Below are 26,480 nucleotides of genomic sequence, written 5' to 3'. Positions count from 1 at the left end.
CAGGACTGGTGCCACACAGGCATGGTCACAGGTCAAAGGAAAGGGCTGCCTGTCAGCCGGCTGTGCACTTATGAAATACTGACTTCACTGCCTTAGTCTCCAGTGTAACTTTCTCTGGGGTGTGGGTGTGAAGCAACTGTGGCATTGTGAAAAGAAATTTAAACGTAATAACGTTGTCCTACGATAATTCAAGTGCCCAGGCAGAGAACTATCAAATGCGTCAATCTGCAGAGCACGCACTTTTTAAAGGGCCATGTAATATTCGTTCTGCATCTGCAAAGACTTGATTTTTTAGTGTGGCAGCACTCATGTCCTGGACTTCCTGCCTCAGGCAGCAGCCTTCACTATAGACGCCTGCTAAAAAAGGGTTTTACTTCAGCAAGCCTATCCAAGCATGTAATTTTATTATGTATACTTGCATTTCAGTACTGCTGATTTTGTCTATATTTTTTAATAATTATTTTTCACCATCAAATGAGTAAGAGGTTGTTGTTTTTTTAACTAAGTGGTCTGTAAAAAGTCTTAAATAAAATAAGCAAGCAAACAAAGAGAAATTTGCTTCCTGATATTTATATGGTGGTCACTGAAGCACACAAATATTTTACAACCAATCTGTAACCTATTAACTGATAAGTTCACCTTAAGTTCTTATAGGCTTCAATGGGCATAAATCTTCACCTAATGGTGGCTCTTGAAACCTGTAAGAATAAACTGATCTAAGCCCAAGTACTTTGACATAATTGGTTATGGATCAGGCCACTAAGGTGCCATTTTCATCCATCAAAATAAATGGTAAACTTTGTGATTGTCACTGGGATAAGAGGCATATGGAGCTAGCCTTGCTAGGTGTTTATTCTAGAGCTGACCCAGCACAGAATTTAAGTAAGAGTCTTAAATGCAATCTAGGGATGAAGCTTAATGTATTCTTATAGCTCTCTGCATGATAGCTCAGGGCTAGGAAGCTAGCCACTCAACCTTCACAATTTAAGTCCAAGCTTAAAAAGCACTCCAAAAGCATGTAACCATTCCAGTTATTCCAATCATACGTGCATGTATGTCTTGATACAACCAAGATATGTTATTGCCCTCTAACAACTTGGAAAGATTTGCTCATAATAATGCAGGTCTGCACAACTCTAATCATGCTGACTGTGGTAACATATCAGGGGCTTGATAAACTTCTACGTTTTGCTGCTTGTCCAAGGCTGCAATAGCAAATGATTTGTCAAGCACCTGGAAGGGGACAATATATGACTGTTGGGCTATATTTAGCTTATGTTGTGCTGATCTGTAAGAGTAATTTTTGCTCTGCATTATGTTTCATCACCAAGGGACATGGGTGGCGCTGTGGGTTAAACCACAGAGCCTAGGGCTTGCCGATCAGAAGGCCGGCAGTTCGAATCCCCGTGACGGGGTGAGCTCTCGTTGCTTGGTCCCTGCTCCTGCCAACCTAGCAGTTCTAAAGCACGTCAAAGTGCAAGTAGATTAATAGGTACCGCTCCAGCGGGAAGGTAAACGGCGTTTCCATGCACTGCTCTGGTTTGCCAGAAGCAGCTTAGTCATGCTGGCCACATGACCCAGAAGCTGTACGCCAGCTCCCTCGGCCAATAAAGCGAGATGAGCACCGCAACCCCAGAGTCGGTCACGACTGGACCTAATGGTCAGGGGTCCCTTTACCCTTATGTTTCATCTGACAACCAAATGAAAGGGTAAGAAGACTGAGTTTATTGCTCTATCTTCTAAGAAATTGCCTAAAGCTCCAATACAAAATTACATTTTTTTAGACACCAGCCTTACAAGCAACCGGTGGGATATAACATGCAACATCTTTCCTATAAAGAGAGGTTGAATTCACATTTGAAAAATCATATCTATATTATGATTACTCAAGATTATCTATTACTGTCCCAAAGATTGACATGAAAAAGGATGTCATTGTTAGAACGTTTTTTCTTCATCAATATTAACATTTTTTGGCACACAAAACCTGTAATAGTTGCACTACCACAAGGCCCTCAGACACCTTATTTCATGCCTGCCAAGGCTCTATGCCCCATGTCTTTTTAAAAAAGTTAAACAGGCATTATGTGGTTCTCACACCAAATTTAGATTTCCAAACATGCCTCCAAGTCCCAAAATTGTTCAGAAATAAAGACCTAGTTTTAAAAAGTCCTTTAAAGTCTTTGAAAACTGTTTTAAGGGGGAACAACTGGGCATTAGTATATAAAATTGAACAATACAGCAAGCTCTTCTGCTGTCACTGCACATTTTATTCAGGTGCAGAACTGAAATGGATCCAATTACATTCATAGAAAGAGCATTTTAATGAATTGCAAAATACTGCATTTTTTTTTTTTAGTTTGCATAAAGCACTTGAACTGCATTTTTCCTCTTCTGAGTCCTTTAGTGTTTACTGCAGGTGGAAGAGTTGTGGTGCAGTAAACAAAAGTATATCACAACTGTAGGCTTATAAATAATTTAGAATACTGAGCAGAATTAATTAGAAATAAAGTCATTGTGCACCATAAATCAATAAAAGCAGGGAATTTGGGGGAAGCAAGGAGGTTGCAGTAATGTTGTTTTTTTAAGAATTATAGAGGAATGAGCTTGTTCCTTAATAAACTGATACCCTTTTTCTTATTAATATTTCTGAAATAGGAGTGATGCATGAAACAGTCAGAAATAATGGCAAACCTGTAGCTACTCAAGTTGGTAAAACTTTCTGCCATTGCACTAAGAACAAACCTATCCATTCTTAAGGAAATCAGCCCTGAGTACTCACTGGAAGGACAGATCGTGAAGCTGAGACTCCAATACTTTGGCCACCTCATGAGAAGAGAAGACTCCCTGGAAAAGACCCTGATGTTGGGAAAGATGGAGGGCACAAGGAGAAGGGACGACAGAGGATGAGATGGTTGGATAGTGTTCTCGAAGCTACCAGCATGAGTTTGACCAAACTGCGAGAGGCAGTGGAAGACAGAAGTGCCTGGCGTGCTCTGGTCCATGGGGTCACGAAGAGTCGGACACAACGAAACGACTAAACAACAACAACTGATTGAGGAGGCACACACAAACAGCTATGTTTTAACAAAATAGGAAGTTGCCTTACAGCAAGTTGGACAATTGGTCAAACAAGCACAGTATTGTCTATCTTGCCTGACAGGCATCTCCAGGGTTGTAGACAGGGGCCTTTCCCAGACCTACCTACTGATGGTAGAGACTGAACCTGAAGCTTATGAATGCAAAGCAGATGCTCTATGACTGAGCTACAGCACATATGTCACAAATGAACATGAGCGGTTTATCTCTTCACGGCAGCAGTGACAGACACATCTTTTCCCTATCCAAGTTTAACTCAAACTTCCCACTGAATTCAATTCACACATAATGTTGCAGCCTAAATCTCAGACGGCCCAAAATGAGAAGTGCCTCAAGAATCATTGTGGGTGGTGAAACAGTTATTGCTGTTAATGATATTAGATTTTTTATATCATTATTTTAGATGTTATGATTAATTATTGTTGTTATTATTTTCTTATTTGTACCCCGCCCATCTTGCTGGGTTTCCCCAGGCACTCTGGGCGGCTCCCAAAAGAACACTAAAAACAGAATAAAACGTCAAACATTAAAAACTTCCCTAAACAGGGAAAGTTTTGTGGAAATTGTTTCGATTTAATTTTTTTTATTGTTTATGACTACTTTGTTATTTTTGTAATAATACATTGTAAGCTGCCTCGAGCATGTTTTGAACTGCGTTAAGGTGGCATACACATAAAAATCTGTATGTATGCATTTACACGATACAAAAACAAATAGGCTTTAAATGACAGAAACTGCTCTACATATCTGTAATCTTGAAATTGTTTTCCTTCTGCAGCCAAGCAGTCTTGAGACTCCAGACTCAGAACAGGAATATTCTACGTCATCCACATTATAAGAGTTCAGCAGGCCTTCAAACACGTTTCCTCATTCTATCCATTTAATCAGCTGAACAGCAAATTTCCACCTGTGTTTATGCTGGCCCATCCCTCTCCTCCTAATCCTTTTTCCTTTGGCAGAACTGTTCAAAATACCAGGAAATCAACGTAAGGAGAGGCTTGCTGGATCAGTCCAAAGCCCTATCTAGTCCAACATTCTGTTTCCCACAGTATCCTACCAGGACATGAAAGTGATAGCCCTGTTTCCCTGTTGTTCCCTAACAACTTGTATTCATGAGGCACAGGCAGCCTCCCTGAATCTATGTAATCCTGCTTTAAAGTTAAGCTGGTGGCCATGGTGCTGTGTGAAGAACTTCCTTTCCTTAGTTCTGAATCTCCCACAATTTGCTGAACCTAGCAGTTCAAAAGCACGTCAAAGTGCAAGTAGATAAATAGGTACCGCTCCGGCGGGAAGGTAAACGGTGTTTCCGTGTGCTGCTCTGGTTTGCCAGAAGCAACTTAGTCATGCTGGCCACATGAACCGGAAGCTGTATGCCGGCTCCCTTGGCCAATAAAGCGAGATGAGCGCCGCAACCACAGAGTCCGCGACTGGACCTAACAGTCAGGTGTCCCCTTTACCTTTACTATGAACCTGTTCATAGTACTGTGAAAGAAGAAAAACTATCTCCTTTTTCCACGTCATACCTGACTTCGTAAATGTTTGTCATGTCTCCCCCCACCCCGCTTACTCAACTATTTCCAAGCTTAAAAGCCCCAAATACTGTAACATTTCCTCATAGGGGGGTTGCTAGAGCCCCCTGGTAATTTGCTTTTCAAACTGAACAGTCTACAGTATCATTTTGAGATGTAGCAACCAGAGGTCTGCACAGCGTTGTGAGTGTGGTTGCAATAATGATTTGCATAAAGGCCAATGGTGCAGCTAGGTAATTTTAGACATTTTCTCCACCACCTGCTTTCGACAGCCATGTGTATTACTTTAGGAAAAAATTAACATTCCCCTCCCCCCTTCCTACCACACTCCATTCCATGTTTTGCAACTGCTTTTAAATTCCTAAAGTTGGAGCAAAAAAAAATAAATCAAAAGTTTGCTAATCCTTATTTTTTTAAAAAAAAACCATACCGTGAGCATGTGCAGATTTTAAACTCACATAACTTACAGCATAAACAAAACTACAGGAGTAAAATAGGGTTTGCTAAGCACATTTACTTGAGAGAAGCAGCCTTTTATTGTAGAAAAGGATAACATCTTGTGTTGAGCCCGAGGTTGTGCTATATGATTTTTTTTTTGGGGGGGGGGACCGGGACCTGCCTGTGAATTTATAGCTGTAACATGGGATTCCTGCAGAAAAGGTGCTATAAAACAGACAAACTTGCTTCTTTGTTAGGTAAATAGCCTGTGAGGTAAATAGGTCTGTTAAGTATCTGGTTTGTTATGTAAGCTTGGGGCAAAAGATGTTGCCATGGAAACCAAGTAGCTGAAAATCTTTCTGTAAAGGGACATGTTATCCTTCCTCTTCCCTTTGCTGGCTGGAGGTGATGTAATCAAGGCTGTGTATAAGAAAAGGACTAAAAGAAACAGGCAAACTTGGTACTACAAAGAAAGAAAGAAAAACAGAGACCTGACTTGCTATTTGTGCTGAATCCAAAGTTACTGTTTTAGTTCCCTTCTTCCTAAACCCAACAGGGGAGCAGGATGCATTGGAGTGTTAATACGTACTGTGAGCTTACCATCTTATGCCTGGTGCTTGGGCTTGGACTTTTGATTTTCACACAATAAAAGCTGTGCTGCATTAGCCCTAGGAGCTGCCATATTTCCCTAGGAGCAGCCATAATTCGGAACCTATCATGGTGTGAGACTGATTTTTCTTTGGATGCCGAGCTGTAACTCGACAATTGGTGCCCCGTGTGACTGCCTTCGGACTTCACGTTGTTTTTCAGCACTCACCAACACGTCGTTCATCCACGTAGTGGATCCCTGGTGAGTGCTCCCGTGTGACTGCCTGTTTTTCATTATTCAGCACTCACCAACACGTCGTTCATCCACGTAGTGGATCCCTGGTGAGTGCTCCCGTGTGTACAACGTTCAGCTCTCACCTCGCCCCGCAAGGGCTGCAGACGCGTCGTTCATCCACGTAGTGGATCCCCGGTGAGAGCTCCCGTGTGAATGTGATTCTGGACTACGTTACGGACTTATCAGCACTTATCTCCGCCCGGACAGGGCAAAAAGGCGCCTCTCTCTCATCCTCCTACGGATCCCTCGGTAAGTGCTCCCTGCTCTTTTTGCAACTCTTGCAATCATGGGAAAATCTCTCTCTGCACCACAGAAAATTTTTTTAAAAGACCTTAAATTCCTTTTGGCCAGTAACAACCTTGCTGTTCGGAAAGCTGACCTTAAGTCCCTTATAAAAGCCCTGGACACTCACTGTCCGTGGTTCCCCCAGGACGGAAACTGGGAGTTAGACGATTGGAAAAAAATTGGACACTTCTTTCAAAATCATCCGCAGATTGATGTAAAGGTTTTGCATGCCTGGAGTAACGTCTACAAAGCTATGTCGTGCTTAACTCCTTCAAACATTCTTCTGGCTGCTGCAACAGTTTCTTCAAACGCCCCCCCGGTTCCCGCTTTGCCTGCCTCAAACCTTCCTCCTAAACCTCCGGACATTCTCTCTTCGGCTCATCCTGTCACTCCCCTGCATTCTTCAAATTCTGCAGCACCCCCTGCTCTTCCACCTCCTCCGCCCAAGGCACTTGGCACCGCTTATACCACTCCTCTCCAAGAAGAGACTCTTTGTACTGCCGCTCCGTTGTTGCCTTTTGACTCTGATGCTCCAAATCTCTTCCCTGTGATTGCTCCTGCACCCCCAGCCCCCGTCATGCTGACCCAAACCGATGTTCTCGATGGGCTGACGGGAGGAGGCAATTTTCTTACCATTGCCCAACAGCCAACTCTCGACCCTCGGTATTGGGCAGCCACCACAGCCTCAGCCCAAGAGGCTCTGGCATCTGTCCCTGATGACAGGAATGAGCGAGATGGCCGATGGAGAAGCATCAGACAGGATCCTGCAAAGCCCTATGGACAATTTGCTGATCGCTTGTACAATACCTTCAAGCGGCAAGTTCAGGACCTGGCAGCACAAGAACTGCTTGTACGCCAGCTTGCAAATGAGGACTGTAAGCAAGCGCAGCGCCTTCTAATGGCAACATCAAATATAGCCATTGCTGATATGCTTAAAGCCTGCCAGTCAGTGGGCACTGCTAGCCACGGCCTGCTAGCCACGGCCTTGTCCTCCGCCGTGTCCCAAAATCCTGCAAAGGCTACAACCTGTTGGATTGACAGTGGCTAAAGAGAAAATCCAGCGGACCTTACCTATTACGTGCCTGGGACACCAGCTGACAGCATCTGCAGCCATTCCAGTCACGCCTCAACTACAGTTTCCTGATTTTAAACTGGTGGATTTACAACAAATCCTTGGACAGCTGAATTGGATAAAGAGTTATTTGGACCTGCCCACCTCTACCTTGTCTCCACTATTTCCTGCCCTTAAAGGACACGAGAATCCAGCGGACAAGATCACAATCACCTCTGCAATGGAAGAGGCTCTTCCACAGCTGTTCCAGTGTTTCCTGGCACGCTGAAAGGCCATCTTCATCCCTACTGCATTGGCCTCCCTTTTCCCTGGGAAGCCACTTCAACCACCAAACATCATTACAGTTTTGCTGCCTCCTAATAGCAACCATCCCATCTGTGTCATCACGCTTCATTGGGCTTGGACTTTTGACTCAGCGGTACAAGGAGCAATATTTACAGCAAATGGGCTCCTGTATCTGCAGAAATAGTTGTGTGACTTCTTCTGGATTGTGGTTTTTACATGCCAATAATCGAGCCATGAAATATCACACAGGTTGCTTGGAAGTGGCCATTGGACTAATTTACCATTCTCATCCTTATTGACATCACTTGAATTTAACCCCCCAGATTTTTTTTTCTCCTCCCTCAGGAGTCCTGCCCTATGATGTGTTCCCCTGAGCATGTACAGAGGGCTGTCTTGGAACTATTGTGGACTCTTGGCAAGGGAGGGGGTGAGGGATTTTAGTGTGTTCCAGTTGTTTCATTTTTGTGCTTTGGCATGGTTCCCGGACAGAAAGCAAGTTGCAATATTTAACATGGCCCGCGAAGACAATGGGCTCTGTTCTCGACCTTGTTGCAATCTTTTTAGTTACAGCAAGTGGAATATGCTTGAAGCGAAATATGCTTGGCTAGTGCCTTTTTAGCTGCTGAGAAAAATGATTTTAAAAAGTTTTGAGAAGCTTTGAGCTTTTTTTGGTGATGGTATTCTAGTATTCCAGTAAATGCTTCATTTAAGATTAGCAATAATATGAAGGACAATCGTATAAGTTTATCACCTGTGTTTTGTTGCTTGCAGTAATCCCATCTGCCTTTTCTGGTACCTGCACGTTAAGCATAGTGGTACCCTTGGTGTATAAAATAGATAAGCTCCCAGCGGTCCGTTTGCGTAACAGAAGGGAAGTACAATCACCTATTTCTCAATATACAGGGACAGCCATTTCTAGGTCCCTTCTGCCTTCTTTAGGTGCAGCCATGAATTACCGTGATTTGCATAAATTGGCAAACTGGACAGAAAATTTGTTTAATTCCACCATTTTGGCTTTAAAAATGATTAACAAAGAAATATCAGAAATAAGAAATGTGGTTCTTCAACATCATTATGCTTTAGATGTGATCCTTGCTTCTAAAGGTGGAATTTGTGCCTTAATTCATTCTCATTGCTGCATGTATATAACTGATCAATCGACCAATATCTCTGCTACTATTGATTATATGGAACAAATGATAGCTCATAATCCTTTGAATCCACCTGAAGGTTTTGATCCATGGGAGTGGTTGTCTTCTTGGTTACCCAATGGAGTATGGTTAAGAAAGGTATTATTGATTGTAATTGCATGTGTTGCTGGATTCGTCGTGGTGTGTTGTTGCATTCAATGCATACCCTCTTTGATTTCCCAATGCACTGCATGGTGGTACCGACCACGGCCCACCACAGGGGTTACAAGAGGAATTTATGTTGCAAAGTGTAGACGCTTAGGCAATGAAGTGTACTAATGGTCCCTCTTTTCCTCTAACAATATAAATAAGAAAAGAGGACATGTGGGAAAATGATTGCTTGTACATGAGAGCATGAGCAAAGTTCTTATTGTTACAGGGTGATCTCATAGCTAGAAGCATCCTTGGAGCATGAATAGCGCGTGAACAGCTCGTGCTGTCCCATATGATTGGCTAACGTAGTATGGTCTGATCGCTCGCATGGTTTAGTACCAAGGTCTTTATCTGCTGGCTAGAACAAATTGCTTGACTTGTATTTTTTGTATACTTACTTGGCTTGTATCTTTCTGATTTTCACACAATAAAAGCTGTGCTGCATTAGCCCTAGGAGCTGCCATATTTCCCTAGGAGCAGCCATAATTCGGAACCTATCATGGTGTGAGACTGATTTTTCTTTGGATGCCGAGCTGTAACTCGACAGGTGCTGAAGTGACTTCAAAGCAATCTATTACAATCTACTGCAGCCTAACAGGATGGTCCCTCTGGAATTTGTCTCTCTCTCACACACACACACACACTTGTAAATCTGTCTGTTTGGCTACCCAGAGCTTAAATACATGACCTTTCACCCAGCCTTTCAAACACATACATTTGGAGAGGAGGATCCCTAAAGAGAGAGAGAGTGGGGGGGACATGAAATACAGGACAAAACAGGACATAGCATTTTACATTGAAATATGGGACAATACAGGACAGGTGGCAACACTAAGTGTTTTGCCCAAGTTTGCTGAAGAAGGGCAAGGATAAACACATTTGGGGTACCCCACCATTGAAGACTCCAAGTGTAAATATGTGTAAAATAAACCATATTTCTCAAAGTCACTAGTCTCTATTGTGCCTCAATTTTCCCAGCAGGAACACAATCCCAGGCAAGTGCCTGGAATCCCCTGGAATCTTGCTACTGCTCAGCAGAGACTGGGATGGCACCTTTGTAATAATATTTTCTCTTTTAAACACATGCCTTTCTCTCTCTTTCTGGTGGCAACAGGCTTGAATTCAGACATTAAGGCACAACTGCCCTGGAAAAGTGTCACACTAACACTAGATAGCACCTAACACCATGGACAACTTCAGCATAATTCGAACAATTTCAATGTATTTTGGCACATATCTGTACACGTAGAATTACAACCAATTTCCATTTTATTTCACATTCCCACTGGTCTGCCAATACTGCTTCTGATGCAGGATAGAGCCCACACCATTGCAACAGTGCACCCTCCCAAGCCCAGCTTTTCTCCACTTGGGTCATCTGTCTCCCAACTGCACATGGTCATGCTTCACCATGCTCATTTGTGCTGAAGGAAGAAGAAGAAGAAGAAGAGTTTGGATTTGATATCCCGCTTTATCACTACCCGAAGGAGTCTCAAAGCGGCTAACATTCTCCTTTCCCTTCCTCCCCCACAACAAACACTCTGTAAGGTGAGTGGGGCTGAGAGACTTCAGAGAAGTGTGACTGGCCCAAGGTCACCCAGCAGCTGTGTGTGGAGGAGTGGGGAATTGAACCCGGTTCACCAGATTATGAGTCCACCGCTCTTAACCACTACACCACACTGGCTCTTCAAGGAAGGGCAGCCAGGTGAAATAGATCTTCACCTAGTCTTCCTCATTTTGCAGATATAACCTATTCCATAGGGCTGTGCATTTCAAAACATTTTGCACTAGAGCTGTCCTTGAAAGCTTACGTCCGTTAAGCAAATGCTATGTCTGAGAGTCTCTACATGCTTGTCTTGCTGCATGTGGTAAGGACATAAAAAGAGCCCTGTTGCATCTGAACAAAAGGCCGTATAGTCCAGCACCCTACTTGCAACAGCAGCCACTAGATCAGCCAGATAAATGGATCTAACTGAACATCCCTGCCTTAATTTTCTTTTGTATTCCATTTTTGGAATGCCATTTGTATTCCATCTTTCTCTCCAGGGAGCTCAAGGTCACCTAGTGAGGCTGGTCTGTGTGGGGATTTGGATGCAGGTCTTCCCAGTTCTAGGATTCTTTGGAGGAATCCATGAACTTCAAATGTATGGTGTGGATGTGACCCTAAACCAAAAACCCAATCTACTTTACCACACTGACTCTCTACTGTCACCATCCTTTCCCCTGGCATAGCAATCTACAACATGAAGACATAAGCAGGAACTTGTAATGTTCTGCAGCATAAGGAAACCAAATTAAAGAAACAAGTTTTATGACTGCACACTGGCACCATGAATATTGCTTTTTAGAATGCATGTATTTGCCTGCCTCTGTGCCTTCCAACTAGTTGAACCATTTAACTAACTCAGAATTGCCAAATCAAAATGGATTTAAATGAGCCATGTGCCTAGCAATGCCAACACACTTCTCTGTTAGTCAAAAAACCTCCTCCGTGGCAACACTGTCACATTGATGCCATGTGTCCTTTTTGCTTGACAATACGTGCTGACACAATTGCAGCATGAATGAATCACAGGAGAAAAGTATTCTCCTGCCTTGACTTTATCACTATGCACCCCAACTGTGTGTATTCTGCATATGGAGATTGTGGTGGGCGTACAATAGGGTGATTCACAGATTTGTATAAAAGGCAATTGTTGGGCTCTATTGAAGAGTATGGCATGATCTCATGCCTCGGTGGTACTGGCACAGTAGACGGCGATTTCATCTAGCATGGCCTTCTCATAGCCAGAGCTTAGTAAATCACTTTTATGTTTGATACTGCTACATGCCACCCCAATCTCCACGAGCAGTGTGAGATTCCAGAGTTCCCATACACTAACCTAGGGTATGTGTTTCCTTTTGGGAATAAGGCACAGCAAAGACTGTGGTGTCTTTATGATATATGGTTTTATTTACACATGTATACAACTTGCACCAAGATGGTGGGGGGACTGGACTGCAGAGCATTCACATCCTATGTGGGTCTGCCTTCCCTCATAAGGGCAGCACTGGATTCCAAGGAAAGCAAAAAGCCACCCTCTGTGTCTCTTTGTTCCACCTGCCATCCCTAGCTCACTTGGAGTTCTGCCACCCTTCTCCTTTTCATTGCTAACCAGCTCCAAGGATTCCCCCCCCCCAGCCTTTGTCATTCAAGCTGAAACACTAAACCTGGCCTTTGTCTCTGCCCACTAAGACCCAGGAAAGAAGGGCTCCCACTCCTCTTTGTCAGGTAGTCTTGCCCTCTTGGCGGTTTCCTTGATGGGTTTTCATTAGCTTTTGTTCCCTGCTTATGGCCCATCCAGGTAGCTCTACCCAGCTGGCTTGGCTCCTTAGCATTACCAAATCCAGAAAGTTTCTGTGTTTGGCAAAGTTTAACCAAACTTTGATTATTTCTAACTTTTACTAAATTATAACTAATCCAGCCCCCCCCCCCGACCAGGCACAAGCTCATAACAATACAATATCAATCTTCAGAATGAAAACCACAGCACAACCTTCTGATGAGTTGCATTTAGCTCACAATCTCCTGTATTAGTTTTCTAAGGTGGTACAGATACGGAATCATAGTTTTATCCTATGGAAATGAGTATGGAATATACATGGTGCCAACAGGAGCAATTGTTCCAGGTCTATTTCCTTGTGGTTGGAATCCTAAGCTTTTCACTCCCATAGTCTATACAGCTTTGAGAGAAGAAAGTGTTAAATCTTACTCACTGAATCCTCTTCACTTACTCCTGCCAACAGTGATCAAGCATGGAGAGCAGCTCCAACAATGGCTGCTCTCACTTTCATTCCTTCTTTAAACTACTACTGTAAACTACTGTAGTACACTCCACTTTTTCCATGGGCTGTATTATTCTGAGATACAGCTTGGGCATTCACTTCAGATAGCAGAGTTTTACTTCCCCACCCCCTTTCCCAAGGCTGCCTTATACATACTGTATATCGAAAGAAGAATTCACCAAATTACCATCACAGGAACCTTTTGACCATCTTTCTAGAAAGTCAGTAACATATTAATCACTGGGCATTAATTTCAGATGCAGTTAAGGAAAAACTGAATCAAGACACAAGCTGTAATGTTACAGTAGTTAATCAGCACAAAATTACATTGGAAAAATCCACACGGGGCCTTGTGACTCTCCCTTATGCAGCACAATAGCTACGAGTAAATAAATCTGTGAGAGGAGGGGGGACTACGACAGCACTTTTAACTCAACATCTGAACTGCAGATGGTCAGAGAATGTCAATGGGAACAGATCTGTGGATTCAGGGCAATAGTTATCAAAATGGCAGAGAATAGAAATACATTTGCACACACAAGCTGAAGAAATATGGCACACAATTCTTTAATAATGATGATATGATTTTAAACCTACTTTAAGAACATCTGTTTAATTTGTGGTTCTTTATAGTCCAACCTACTGTCAGGGCTAACTTTGAGTATCTGCTAAGACCACTTGAAAGTGCCCTCTAGTGCCACACTTTCAGGAAATAGAGCAGATAGTCACACCAGCTGTGACGTAAAATAATGACTGGTAAACTTTCCCAGGAGTTCCAGGTTTGAGGAGGTCCAGGCAGAGCCTGAAACTTTTCAAACAGCTTCTCCAACCACTTCAAATACTAAAGGGCACAATTCAAAACTCCAGGAAGTACTTGTTGGGCCAAACCAAGGCCCACATAATTCAGTATTGCTATCCCAAGACTAGCCAGTCAGACATCTTTGGACAATCAGGGCATGAAGGTGATTGGCCATCCACAGAATTTGGTATTCAGAGGAACACTGCTTTGTACATGGAAGTTTCTACTTGTGTCTGCCAAGCATTCCACACTGACGGAGCGATACGAGGTATACTGAAAGGAAGAAGTAAAAATACGCAGAGGGAATAAGGGTTGCAGAAGCTATGTCAGCTTTGGACAGGCAAATTCATGTATACATGCACTTTCCTGGAATAGGAGATAAACCTGTGAGCAGCATGTGTTAGTGGGGAAGGAGGATTTGCTAAGGAGCTCAGAGAGCAGTTCAGTTACAGTCCGAACTTATTGCAGTGTCTGATAGTAGGATATTTCCTGATGCATCATGGAGTATTAGTATGCTGGACAACTTAGCAGCAGGCACTGAGCCATAGCTCGGCATGTTATAACTGACACCGTAAGAACTGAACAGGGCATTCTTGACACATTTCCCATAACACTACTTTGATTGTAGCTCTCTTCACAACAATTCATACAATAAAACTAGTAGAAGTGTGAATTAGGCTCACAATCTTATTTATCATACAATTCACTTTCGCATGCTCAATGATAAGGAACCTCTGTGTTTACATGTGCAAGCATGAGAAAATACAAACTCTGGCTTTGAGAGAATTATCCTATGTTATGTTAGAATACCCTTACCTCCAAGGAATTCTCATCCGAACAAGCTTATTTTGGTGAGGCTAGGTAATGAACTCCAGTGGGACCAATTATGTAGCCTAAAAAAACAGGAAGTGAAGCATATTTCCTCTTACTTCGTAGTGGTGGGACTGAGCACCGTAATGGTTTCAATAAATGGATCAAATGTATTTTGTTCCCATTTGCCCTTGAATAATGACCATTTAAATGGAAAGGACATTTAAACCTAGTTCATGAGCAGTCATCTAACCAATTCTTCACCAGCACTTGTGTTATGCTTTTTAACTGAAAAGAAATGAGTTATTCAGAAAGTGAGCTGACTAAAATGCTGAGTTGTTTGGGGCTTGTGGTTACAAAACTAGAATCAGAGAAATAAATTTTCCAATAGCAGCACTATTACTCTTAATAGAGTCACATGGTTAAATCCCTGTGCATTATGCTAGAAGCCTACTGCATCAGATTACTTTAATACACATTCTTTGGTGATTTAATTTACTTCTGCCACCAGGAGGGGGCATTTTCATTGGATTTATTACATTCAAAAATATCTTCTCCTCACTCCTCTAAGGCAATAGATTAAATTCGATTAAGGAGTAGTACACTGTTTACATACATGGTTTTCATATAAAGAGCCATGGCTCTCCCTTTTCCTCTTTGGCTTAAGTTCTTACCAAATGCACTTTTAGAAATAAACCTGTCTGAGAAGCATTTTTATCTATCTGTCTATCATCCATCCATCCCTCTATGATTAAACATGTAGATTATATTTTTTATTGCTGGCTATCATGCAATTAAGAGCCCTAGTGCAACTGTTATTTCATCGTTACTCTGCAACCCTTTATGACTTAATCTGAAAAAAAAAGTTGTGGTATTTATTAACAGTATTTTCAAAGGAACCAAGTCAACATACATAATTTAAAGTGCTCAGTAAAAAACAACAACCACCCATGAAAGAATTTACTGTTCCACAATCAATAAAAATTAGCTGCATAAATATAACAAAAACAATTTACTCAGTTTTACCCCTAGAGACACAACCACATTTATACTAGTTATCACCACCAAAACTTTTTATGCCCCAAATCTTTCAATTATATTTCATAATTAACAAGGAGCAATTTTAAGTCTCACTTTATACCAAAGCAGCTTGTTCAGACTTAATGCTAGGCCGTCTTCCCAGATCCACCACCCTGAACAAGGTAAATGAAAAAGCAAGTTGCTGCTTGAAGCATAACTCTCCATCGACTTTTTCCCAATGTTGCTACTTTCAGAACTATCTCCTCACAAAGAAGCAGAAGTCAGCTCTACCTCCAAAGGCAGTCATGAACATTTACCCTCCATTTGTACTTTAAAAAAGAAGCACACAACACAAGAACACAAGAGAACCGAAGTTAATATGTATTACTGCCTCTGAAAAGGTATGAATTTATTTGGGATTAGGTATGACCAAGTGTTGCAAAACCCCTTCTGTTTCTTAAAAGTATTAATGAATATTAATTCTTACTACACAATACTTCTGTAAATGGAGCTGATGCATTATCATAAGCCATAGCATAGATAGGGCTTCTCAGATTGCCACTGTAATCACCATAACTGTAGAAGGAAACTGCTCTATGCACAGATTAATTCCTTTCCTCTTAAACTGTAACAACACAAGGGAACAAAGAAAAAGGAATTTCAGAATACCTATGCAGACCAACACACGCTTTCAGTGGGAAAACATATTGTACTGCAAATCAAATTTAAGAGCATGAAGCCCAACATTGCAAATGATGGCAGAGTTTCTTGATGTAAAAAATGAAAGTGTGTGTGTGTGTGTGTGTGTGTGTGTGTGTGTGTAGTAGCTACAGTGGTACCTCGGGTTAAATACTTAATTCGTTCCGGAGGTCCGTTCTTAACCTGAAACTTTTCTTAACCTGAAGCACCACTTTAGCTAATGGGGCCTCCCACTGCTGCCCCGCCGCCAGAGCACAATTTCTGTTCTCATCCTGAAGCAAAGTTCTTAACCCGAGGTACTATTTCTGGGTTAGTGGCGTCTGTAACCTGAAGCGTATGTAACCCGAGGTACCACTGTATTTGACAAAGCACAGATTAACTGGCAGAAAAGAAACACCCAGAGTACTACTGACCATATAATACTGTAGTAATGTTTATTGACAGAACTACACATTAGCAAAGAAGGAGCAGCACATTTGCTCAAAATGCCTATATTTAATTATGTGGCAGACAATTACGCCTTAAGATGAAAACTGTTGTATGTGAAGAAAATGGAGGGGACCCAAAATATATCGTGCTTTCAAGCTGGGGACTTGCTTTCTACCTCTTCCAATTCTTAATAAATAGAGGCACTCACAAATTGAAAACCAGTTTTTCCCTTTAACCTCTAGCCGTGCCTTATAAACTGGACAGAAGAGTGTCATTTGAGATATAAGAAGACACTGAATTCAATTTCAGCTGCACAGTATTGGTTTCCTTTGACATGGGTTCAAGTACCATTAACTGGAATTGCAATTTAGCCCCTCCATTCTACAGCTTCTTGAACAAAATTCTAGTCATGGCTTTCAGAGACTATGACTAGAAGGCAGATTAGCCAGAAAGGAAGGAGTCAATCCTGATGGTACAAGGCAGCTCATCACATAGCAATGGCTAACTATTTGGATACTTCAAAGAGCGGCAGCAAAATGGTTTTCCATGCTATGTGTTGATACTGATATTACTTCTGGAAAATAATATTTATCGAGGTCTTTTCATGCCTTCTTTCTGTCTTGCAGTAGGACAACCCCACCCCAAACAAATAGAAAGGAGAAACAAGGGGTGAATCTACCAAAATTAATAAAAGTGTGCTAGTTTGTTGACATATGAACATTAACTTATGTTATACAACAAAGGAAATTATAATAATGCAATGTATCTTCTGTCATGTAAACCCAATCATCATCATCATTTTATTATTTCTATGCTGCCCAACTGACTGGGTTGCTCCAGCAACTCTTGAGCGGCTCCTAACAAAATATTAAAAACACAATGAAACATCAAACATTAAAAACTTCTCTATGCAGGGCTGTCTTCAGAAATTTTATACAAGTCAAATAGTTGTTTATTTCTTTGACTTTTGATGGGAGGGCGTTCCACTGGGCAGGTTTCAATAATATGCATATCTACTCAGAAGTAAATTCCCTTAAATTCAGAAAGACTCACTCCCAAGTAAGAGCATATATGATTGCAGCACAACTGTATGGAAAATATGGCATCTCTGCAGAGATGCAGACCTACTGGTGACAGTGAAAAAGGCAACCCTCAGTAGATTTTCACCACATTGTCCTTGGCCCCATCTGGTTCTGCCACAGTTGGATTTGAAAAACAACAATCCACAGGCACTCTTGACCATCCTGTTAACTCACAGAATGGACCCAAGTAGCCAGACTCATTGCACAATTAAATTATGTCCTTCCAAGGAAGGGAGCTTGTTATACCAAATGTTGAGACTCGCCTTTCTTGAGACCTAGCTTGAGACCTTTACCCACTTTGGATTACCTGACTTTATCTGAGCTGTGCTCTCTCTAACTTAGAGGTGGGCAGCCTCTGGCTCCCCAGATGATTATGGCACTACAGCTACCATCATCCCCGACCACTGAGCATGCTGGCTGGAGCTAATGGGAGTTGGGTTTCAACCAGCAGTGTGCTGTCAGTGGACTAGGGAGTGAGTTAAAGTGCCTTTCCTACAAAGAAATAACAAAGCAGCTAGAGATGTTTAGCTTATGGGAGAAAGAAGATGAATATAAAACACTCAGGACAAATGGGGCATGGCCAACAGCTTCCCAAGGCATCAGGTTGGCTGCTGAGGGAAACAGAACAATGAATCTTTGAGAAAATAATCATTGCCTGGCTAGATCAGATTAAAATGCACATGGTTCCTTCCCAAGGAAAAGTGGTCAATTTTTAAATAAGAACAAGAGATTCTCCGACTTTTCCCTCAGCCCACCCGGTTCCATCAAATGAACTGTTAAGAGCTTTGCACCTTTTTGTGTATTGCATGGTAAAGCCTCCATTCCTTAAAAGCTTTAACTAACTACTAATACATGGGACATGGGTGGCGCTGTGGGTTAAACCACAGAGCCTAGGGCTTGCCGATCAGTAGGTCGGCAGTTCGAATCCCCACGACGGAGTGAGCTCCCATCACTAGGTCCCTGCTCCTGCCAACCTAGTAGTTCAAAAGCACGTCAAAGTGCAAGTAGATAAATACCATCTCCAGTGGGATGGTAAACGGCATTTCCATGCACTGTTCTGGTTTGCCAGAAGCGGCTTAGTCATGCTGGCCACATGACCCGGAAGCTGTACGCCAGCTCCCTCGGCCAATAAAGCGAGATGAGCACCACAACCCCAGAGTCGTCCGCAATTGGACCTAATGGTCAGGGGTCCCTTTACCTTTATCTAATACATGGGTATAGCCATGGGGTGCAGCTGCCCCACCCAAATCAAGTAAATAAATAAAAATACTTAACTGACCATTGTGTTGCAGATAACTTGGTTCTTCCCCCCCTAACATAATGCCTGCCCTCCCCCTAAAATAAATCCTCGCTACACCCATGCTACTAAAGTAGTGTTAAGGCTAAGAATTCTAAAGATTACTAAAAAAAATGCCCAAAGTTATCGGGGGGGGGGGGGGAGAGATACAACATACTCTAAGTAATCCAAAAGACCTAGATTTCTGAGAACTGCCTTATGTAAGGATGAATCTCTTCTGCTCATTGTCAGGGAATTGACAAGGCTACAGCCATAAGTATGCCTTACTGCAAGTAATCAAAAACAACATTTTAAGATTTCTTATTTAATCAGGTTTGATTTGAAATTTCCTGTTTGTCTAACTGGCCAGAGTCAATTCCCTGCATCTTCATTCAGCTTGCAATTGGCTTTTGTGCAAACAGAACTTGAATGCGATACTGATGCTATAAATATGCTCTTTCTCCCTCCTAGTTGGCAAGCTTTCTTAATTCATCTGGTGCAATGAAGTGAATAGGCTGTTTAAAGCTCCTGGGAAGAATTGTGATTTCTCTCTAAACACTGCAGGCAGGAACCCAGCAGCATCCAGCAAACCAGAGGCTGTTCTTAGAGAACCTTTAAGCCAGTTTACACAATGCTTTATTTTTCCTGTTTCTTAAGAGAGGCGTTTTGAGGTGATTCTGTCCAGCCAAGGGAAAGTAGCTATCCTTGACTGACAAGTTAACCTAATTAACCTGTTAATGAACTCTGCTCTGTAGATGCTATTCCTGATATCCCCAGAGAGTAGAAAGTGGGGGAAGTTCTTAACAGGCAGATGGAAAATATCTAAGAGAGATGTTTATTATGGTCTGTGTTGGATGCTCCTAAAAGAAAACAAACAACATGACTTTGAAAAGTTAAGGGGTTTGGTTTGAATCTGCAAATAAGGACTCAGTTCCTGGGAAAAGAAAATGTTTCTTGTGATTAAGCAAGATAGTTAAAGGCACAGAATACTTATCAAAAAGAAAGAGAGAGAGGCAGCAACTCTAAAAGACATTGCCCCATCAATATTGATTTCCTATCTTTATAGGAAACCTTTTAACCACAAGACCTCCCAAGCCAGTTTATAATAAAAACAAACTAAAATAATTCAAGTCAAAAAGGAAATCTAAAAAATTCCAATAGTCTTAACTTAAATATTCTCCTTATGCTGGTAAGCATCACATGACCAAAGCAGGCAGAACAGCTGCAAAAATAACTTGGTTATTTTTCCCCTCTAAAGAAAGGAACTGTGCCTGCTGAACCCCTATTGGGGAAGCATTCCAAAAAAACAATAGGGTGGTATCCAATATTTACCATAGTACACCCATTGAAATCAGTGAATTTAAGTCTTTTTATTCCAGCTGATCTATTAAAATATTGTCATTAAAAAAATATAATATTCTAATTTATATAGCACCATCAATGACGACTTCACATTAGAGTAACCTAAGCACAAAATTGTAGAAGCATATAAACTAAGGGTAGTATCCAACAAAGTCATCCCATTAGTGCAAGGACTTCTGCACACTAGCTGCAATGGCTATATCCTCTATTGTCAGAGGCAGCATGCCTCTTTATGACAGATGCTGAGATGACAAGTAAAGAAAGTGCTGCTATTGGGCAAGGTTCTGCTGTTGGGCTTTCCATGGGCATCTGGCTGGTTCTTATGAGAACAGGATGCTGGACTAGATGAGCTACTAGCCTGATCCAGCAGCCTCTTCTTATGTCTGTCTTCAAAATGAGCCTTCCTTTCCCTGCATGCCCCTACATCTACTCTGAGGGTTACTCCAACACTCCAGAGCAGATTGGGGGGGGGGGGGCAAGGGCATGCAGAGACAGGAAGTCTCATCACACAAGCAAAGCTCCTTGTGTTAATGGAATGACGTTGCTGGATAAGGTAAAGGTAAAGGTACCCCTGCCCGTACGGGCCAGTCGTGTCTGACTCTAGGGTTGTGCGCCCATCTCACTCAAGAGGCAGGGAGCCAGCGCTGTCCGGAGACACTTCCGGGTCACGTGGCCAGGGTGACGAAGCTGCTCTGGCGAGCCAGCACCAGCACAGCACACGGAAATGCCGTTTACCTTCCCGCTATAATGTGATACCTATTTATCTACTTGCACTTAGGGGTGCTTTCGAACTGCTAGGTGGGCAGGAGCTGGGACCGAAAGACGGGAGCTCACCCTGCCGCGGGGATTCGAACCGCCAACCATGTGATCGGCAAGTCCTAGGCACTGAGGTTTTACCCACAGCGCCACCCGCATCCCTCCAACTTTGCTGGATACAAACGTGTAAAACTCACTCCATGGAGTCTGCAAAAATAAAATTTTAAATATCCCAGTGGTGATAAAGGGGGGGGGGGCGGGAGTAGAACAAGAAGTCTTGTGGTACTTTAACACCTAAATGGATTATGGTACAAGCTTTTTCAATGCATGAAGTGTTTTCCAGAAAGGTCAGGACACGAATTGTAGAAAAATATAAACATTATCATCAGTGGGGTTATTCACAAAAAAAAAACAGTTGTTGTTAACACAGATATTCTGGCATATCCTTTACTTCTGACCTCAGTTTTGACAATTTCCTTTCCTTACTCTGCAACCAGAAACTCAGGATAAAATTTCACGTATTTGATGCAGACCATTGGTCTTCCTCTTGTAGGCTGCGACCCAGTACCTGGTAAGATTCTGACCTAAGGTGGGTTGAAACAGCAGCACTGCCACCATACAATTATATGCTAAAAAAGAGAGGATCTTAACATGTTTGGTGAAAGGAGGGTCTCAGATCAGAAAAAGTGAAAGATTTTGATGCAGTTATGAGGCATGTTCAGAATATGAAGCCTCATTTTAATGAAAACTTGTCAACAGGAGTAAGCCCCACTGAACTCATGCCCAGATTCACACTGTAAGTGTTGGAAGGATACTTGCCCAGCTAGAATACAAGGTCAGTAATTATAAGTCAAACCCAATTATGCACACCTGATAAGGCTATTTCAACAAAACCTAAGGACTGAAGAAGCAAAACTTTCATCCTTTATTTATTGCAAATGTCCACTGAAGAGCACAGGACATGAAATATGTTGGGATTAGATATTTCCTATCAAAATCTTGACGTCACCCAGTGAATAATTTTAGGCAGCATATTTATCCTTTTGGCTTTCACCCTGTTAAGTAGGAGGCTACATATATCCCATAGGAGGGCAGATACAGCAGATTTCATAGTTCTGTTTACAGCATGCTTTGGTTAAGAAACCCATGTTCATGTTAAAATGTGTTGATAACCTTTGGAAGTTAAAACTATGATTACAGAAAAATTCTATAGCTCAATACTGGAGTCCATTTGTTGTTGTTTTTTAGCTTAGTTTCCTTTTATACAACAGTGAAGTGAAAAAGGCAATTTGAAATGCTAGATATACTTTCATGAGACATTCACAGATTATATATTTTTCTAAAGATAATTTTGAAGGCAGCTATTTACAGCCCATTTGCTCCAGAGCAACCACATGAAAGTCAATGGGCCTGCGGTGGAAGGAGTGTTCTGGAGGTGTGTGAATGTTGTGGGGAGGGGGGAGGAAGTCCTTACCTCCTCGCTGCTATCAGCTGCCCTCAGGTCACCTCCGGTGCTGAATCACTCTCTTCAGTCAAGCTGCCTATTCTGTCAAGTGTTAGCAAGAATTGCAGCCCAGGTTCCAGAGGAGCTGACTTTGCAGAAGAGGGGGCAGTGAAATTAGCGAAGCGGCAAAAGCTACTGCGGCATTTGAGTATCAGTAAAAATTAAGAAACTTAGGGGAAGTGATTGTGAAGAAGAGAAGGGTGGGGGAGAGGTGATTAGGAAGAGGAAAGGAACGAAGAAAACAATCAAGGGGTCGCACTTCCTGCCTGTCAGCTGCCTTTGGCTAACATACTTCCTCACTCTATTTTTCAACTCCCCAAGCCAGCTTGTTTTCGATAACCTCTTCAGTCAGAGCGTTGGGCCGCTGCCAAAAGATTCCCCACATCAGCTCCTCTCTCCCTCCAACCTGATGCAGCCTCGGCTGAGGATGCAGCTTTCCCACTAGGAGGGTGCGAGTGTCGGTGCTTGTGCGTGGAGGGGAGTATTCCCACTCCGAGGCGAGGCAGGTTGCTGCTTTACTCGCCAGCAGTTGCCAACCAGAGGAAGCGTCACTCCAGGCATATGGCTAGAGAGCCGCCGCCTGGAGCGCCGGGTGGCGATGTTTTCAAAACAGCCTCGGCTCTTGGCAGCAGCAGCCTTCTGTCAGCCCATCGCTCTCCATAACATCCCCGCTTCTCTCTCTCTCTCCTCCCAGGGGGAAGGAGGGGAGCGGGGCGGGCGGAGGGGGAGAAGAGCGCGCGCCCGGCCGCCCGCTGAGGCATTAGCAATCGGCTTCTCCCTCATGCCATCGCGCCCCTCCCTCCTTTCCTCAGAAATTCAATATTCTCTTATGAAATCCGGGAGCAGCAGCAGCAGGGCAAGTTCAGCGCTACCAAAGAGGAGGGGAAATTGAGAGAGAGGGAAACAGGAGCATGGTGGTCGGCAAGCTGCCTGCAGGAGTGGTTGATCCGGCGGGCGGGAGAGCACAAAAACCAACCTCCCGTCGCTACTGGGATTTGTGGTCGGCCAGCTCGGTGGGGGCTCCGAGCAAGACGGAGACTAAAACATTTTTTTAAGGAAGGGAAAGAACTCGCCCCTCGTATCCCAAACACACTTCGCTTTCTGCACACGCGGGCGCGCGCAGTAACCTCCCGCCACCCCGCTTACCTGAGGGGCTTCTGCCTCGCTGGGCTGCCCGTCAGTTTCGCAGAGATGCCGCCCAGTTCGGAACGGGGTGCGAGGTGGGGGAGGAGCGGGGCGCTGCCTTCTCTCCAGCCCACCTGCCCGCCCGCGAAGGTGCCGCTCCACGGGGCTCCTCGCGCGTTCCCGCCAAAACAGGAGCAGCTCTGAGGCGACCCGCCGCCGGCTCGCTCACTTCCCCCCGAGGGCGCAGCTCCCCCGGGGGATATCTCCACCCCTCCCAGGCGCACAGGCCCCCGCCGTCGCAGCCCGTCCTGCAGCTATCACCAGCCGTCCCTCCTCCTCCTCCTCCCTGTCCCTCTGGAGCCTGCTTCTCAGCCGTTCCGGGGCGTGTATGTGTTTGTGTGTGGGAGAGAGAAGGGGAAAGAGAGAGGGAGAGACGCGCTCTGACTGACTCGCCTGCCCGGCGGCCCGGGGAGGAGGACGCCGCGGCGGCAGCGGCTCAATCAGTTAGTCAGCAGGAGGCAGCGGGGCGCTGCGAGGAGCCGCTCGCCAAGACCTGCTCCTCCCCAGAGTCCGCGAAGCCGCGCGACGCCCAGTCAGGGAGCGGCGGCACTTTGCAAACTCCGCGCAGGACCCCGCGCACTGGCGCGCGTAGGGAAGCGGCTGTTGCTGCTTAAGAAGAGCAGCGACGGGAGAAGCGGAGAAAGCGCCTGCGTGAGCGGAAGACCGGGAGGAGGTGGCAAGCAAGAGGGGAGAGAGAGACCGACCGACCAGGAGGAGTTAACGAGGGAAGCGGCGGAGGTGAAGGAAACTAGCCTCGAGCGAACCACGGGGTTGTCCGCGGAGACTTTTCCTGGGGTTTTGTTGGCGAGGAGGAGCAGGAAGCGAGCCGGCGGCGGTTGCCTTAAGTGGAGAAGCGGAAGCCCCGCGCGCCACAGCCGTGCAATAGCCGGACCCTCTGGGTGTAGGCGCCGCAGCAGCAGCAGCGAGCCCGGCCGGGAGCCGTAGGAGGGCCCGTGGGCAATGGCGGCTCGAAGTACGAACAGCTGCGTCGGCGCTCCCTAGCCGAGAAGCAGACTTGCGACTGGGCGGGAAAAGGTGTAGCCGGACTGGTGGCTTGGCTTGGCTTGGCTTGTTCGCGCAGCCGAGCTGAGCGTCCGGGCGCCGCCGCCGCCGCCGGCCCTCTCGGCGCTTTGGCCGGCCCCCGGGGCCCGCCGAGGTGCGTGGCGGGCAGCCGGGTTGGCCGGGGCCATGGAGACCCCGGCGGAGAACCCGAGCAAGGCGGCGGAGTACCTCAAGGAGCTCAACAAGATCATCGAGACGCAGCAGGAGCTGCTGGAGAAGCAGAAGCTCCGGATAGACGAGCTCGAGCAGCAAGTGGCCAAGCTGTATCACGAGAACGCCCGCCTGCAGGACGAGCACCAGCGGCACCTGGCCACATGCAGGCTGCTGCTCCTGCAACAGCAGCACGCGGCCCTGCCCGCCTTGCCGCCGCCGGGGGACCTCCAGGAGAACGCCAAGGATGAGAAGTAAGGAAGCGGGGGCTTGCAAGGGACGCCTTGGGGACGCGGGGTGGTGGAAGCAGAGTGTACAAACCGGTCCGTTTGCCGGCTTTGCCAAACGCACAAGCGCATCTTGGAGCAACTGTGGTGCGGTATAGCCAGGGAATGTTTGCAGTGGGTGAGAGGTTGGAGGTCCGAGGTAGGTACCCAAGGCGGTTTGGTTACCTACGGCGCTACTGGAGGGTACTTGGCCTCCGTTCTCTCTGCCCCGAGGGTCGTGGGACAAACGCAAGGAGTGAGGCAGGTTGTGTGGCTACGACTTCTGCGAAATTGACCCCCCTCCCGGTTCCTTTTGTGCTAAGGTATCTGCTTTTACTTGGTTCGTCCTTGTTCTTGACTTCTGATAGATGCGAGCAGAACTAGGAGGAGGCAAAGCAGCGCGCAGTTCTCTGGCATCCACCCAGTCTTATTTCGCTTCAGCAGCAAGACTGGCTGATAGCTGCAGCCTCCGACTAAATTCAGATTTGTTCCCCACCAGGGCCGACGGGATTACTCTGGAGTTAGAGCCTCGAGTCTTGCGGAGCTTGCCTGCAAGGGAAAACAAAACCGCCCTAGCGCTGGTCATATATTCCTGGATCTAGGGGGCTTCCGAGAGGGAGAGATGTTTGGGAAAGGGATGTGCAGAATCCCGCCGGTGCTTCCTAGTTCAGGAGAAGGGGTTGTGCCTCTAGTCCAGAACGAGGCAGTGTGCTTAGTGGCGTTTGGTTGGTGACTCGGGAGGTGGAGTGAGGAGGAGCTGCTGATCCTGAAACGGACAGAATGACGGTCAGTAAACATTGGCAGGTGGCCACCCCCTTCCAAAGTGTGACTAGTTCAAATCTAAACTTGTTGATCTTTGGAAACCTGTTTGCTCTCAATCCTGAGTCTATTTACAGAGTGCTTTAATCTTTAATTAATCATGTACTGCTCACTGTGCATGGGGACCTGCTTAAATGCATTACTGCTTAAAGTAAGGCCAATTCAGTAGTAGTTAAAGAACTACACATGCCCGACTCTCTCTCTTTACCTGCTTAAAATAGAATTTAAGTAGGAATGGAAAAGCCCATTTCTCACCTACTTTCACAGATTGAAATGTTTAAGGCATTTTGGCTCTTGGTGTCAGGCTTGGCTTTTACGTTTCATGATAAACTTTTAGAAGCTCTTAAAAAAAACTTCCTCATCAAACTTTTATAGCTAGCTGCTTGGTTAGTTGCAGTATAGTAAGGAAGAAAGTAGATTTGGAGAAGAATATTTCTGCTTTCTGGGTCTGCATTGGTTCATTGATTTACCCCAGAATGAGGACCTGCGAACACATGTCTTC

General features: G+C 44.6%; 1 protein-coding gene and 1 long non-coding RNA gene across 13 annotated transcripts in view; one reads left to right on the top strand and one right to left on the bottom strand.

Moving 5' to 3' along the window:
- Window positions 1–24,454, bottom strand: part of LOC310700222 — a 63,762-nt gene extending 39,308 nt beyond the window's left edge. For 2 of the 3 annotated variants that reach the window (XR_014522501.1, XR_014522502.1), the window contains exon 1: window positions 23,643–23,776. This is a non-coding gene — a long non-coding RNA (uncharacterized lncRNA). Of the gene's footprint in view, window positions 1–22,466 lie in introns of all 3 variants that reach the window. The other variant, XR_014522500.1, reaches the window with a different exon arrangement.
- A 415-nt stretch (window positions 24,455–24,869) lies between these two features.
- IQSEC1 (IQ motif and Sec7 domain ArfGEF 1) overlaps window positions 24,870–26,480 on the top strand; it is a gene marked incomplete at its 5' end in the record, with an annotated part of 298,180 nt that continues 296,569 nt past the window's right edge. For 9 of the 10 annotated variants that reach the window (XM_083489190.1, XM_083489202.1, XM_083489191.1 and 6 more), the window contains one exon: window positions 24,870–25,147. In XM_083489190.1, coding sequence (XP_083345316.1) covers window positions 24,870–25,147 — 278 coding nt within the window. Of the gene's footprint in view, window positions 25,148–25,514; window positions 25,946–26,480 lie in introns of those variants that run through there. The other variant, XM_083489192.1, reaches the window with a different exon arrangement.

The sequence above is a fragment of the Podarcis liolepis genome (assembly GCF_965112155.1).
Source record: "Podarcis liolepis genome assembly, chromosome: 2".
Lineage (NCBI taxonomy): Eukaryota > Metazoa > Chordata > Lepidosauria > Squamata > Lacertidae > Podarcis > Podarcis liolepis.
Note: the sequence above shows the minus strand (reverse complement) of the source record. Positions and strands in the feature narration are given on the sequence as shown.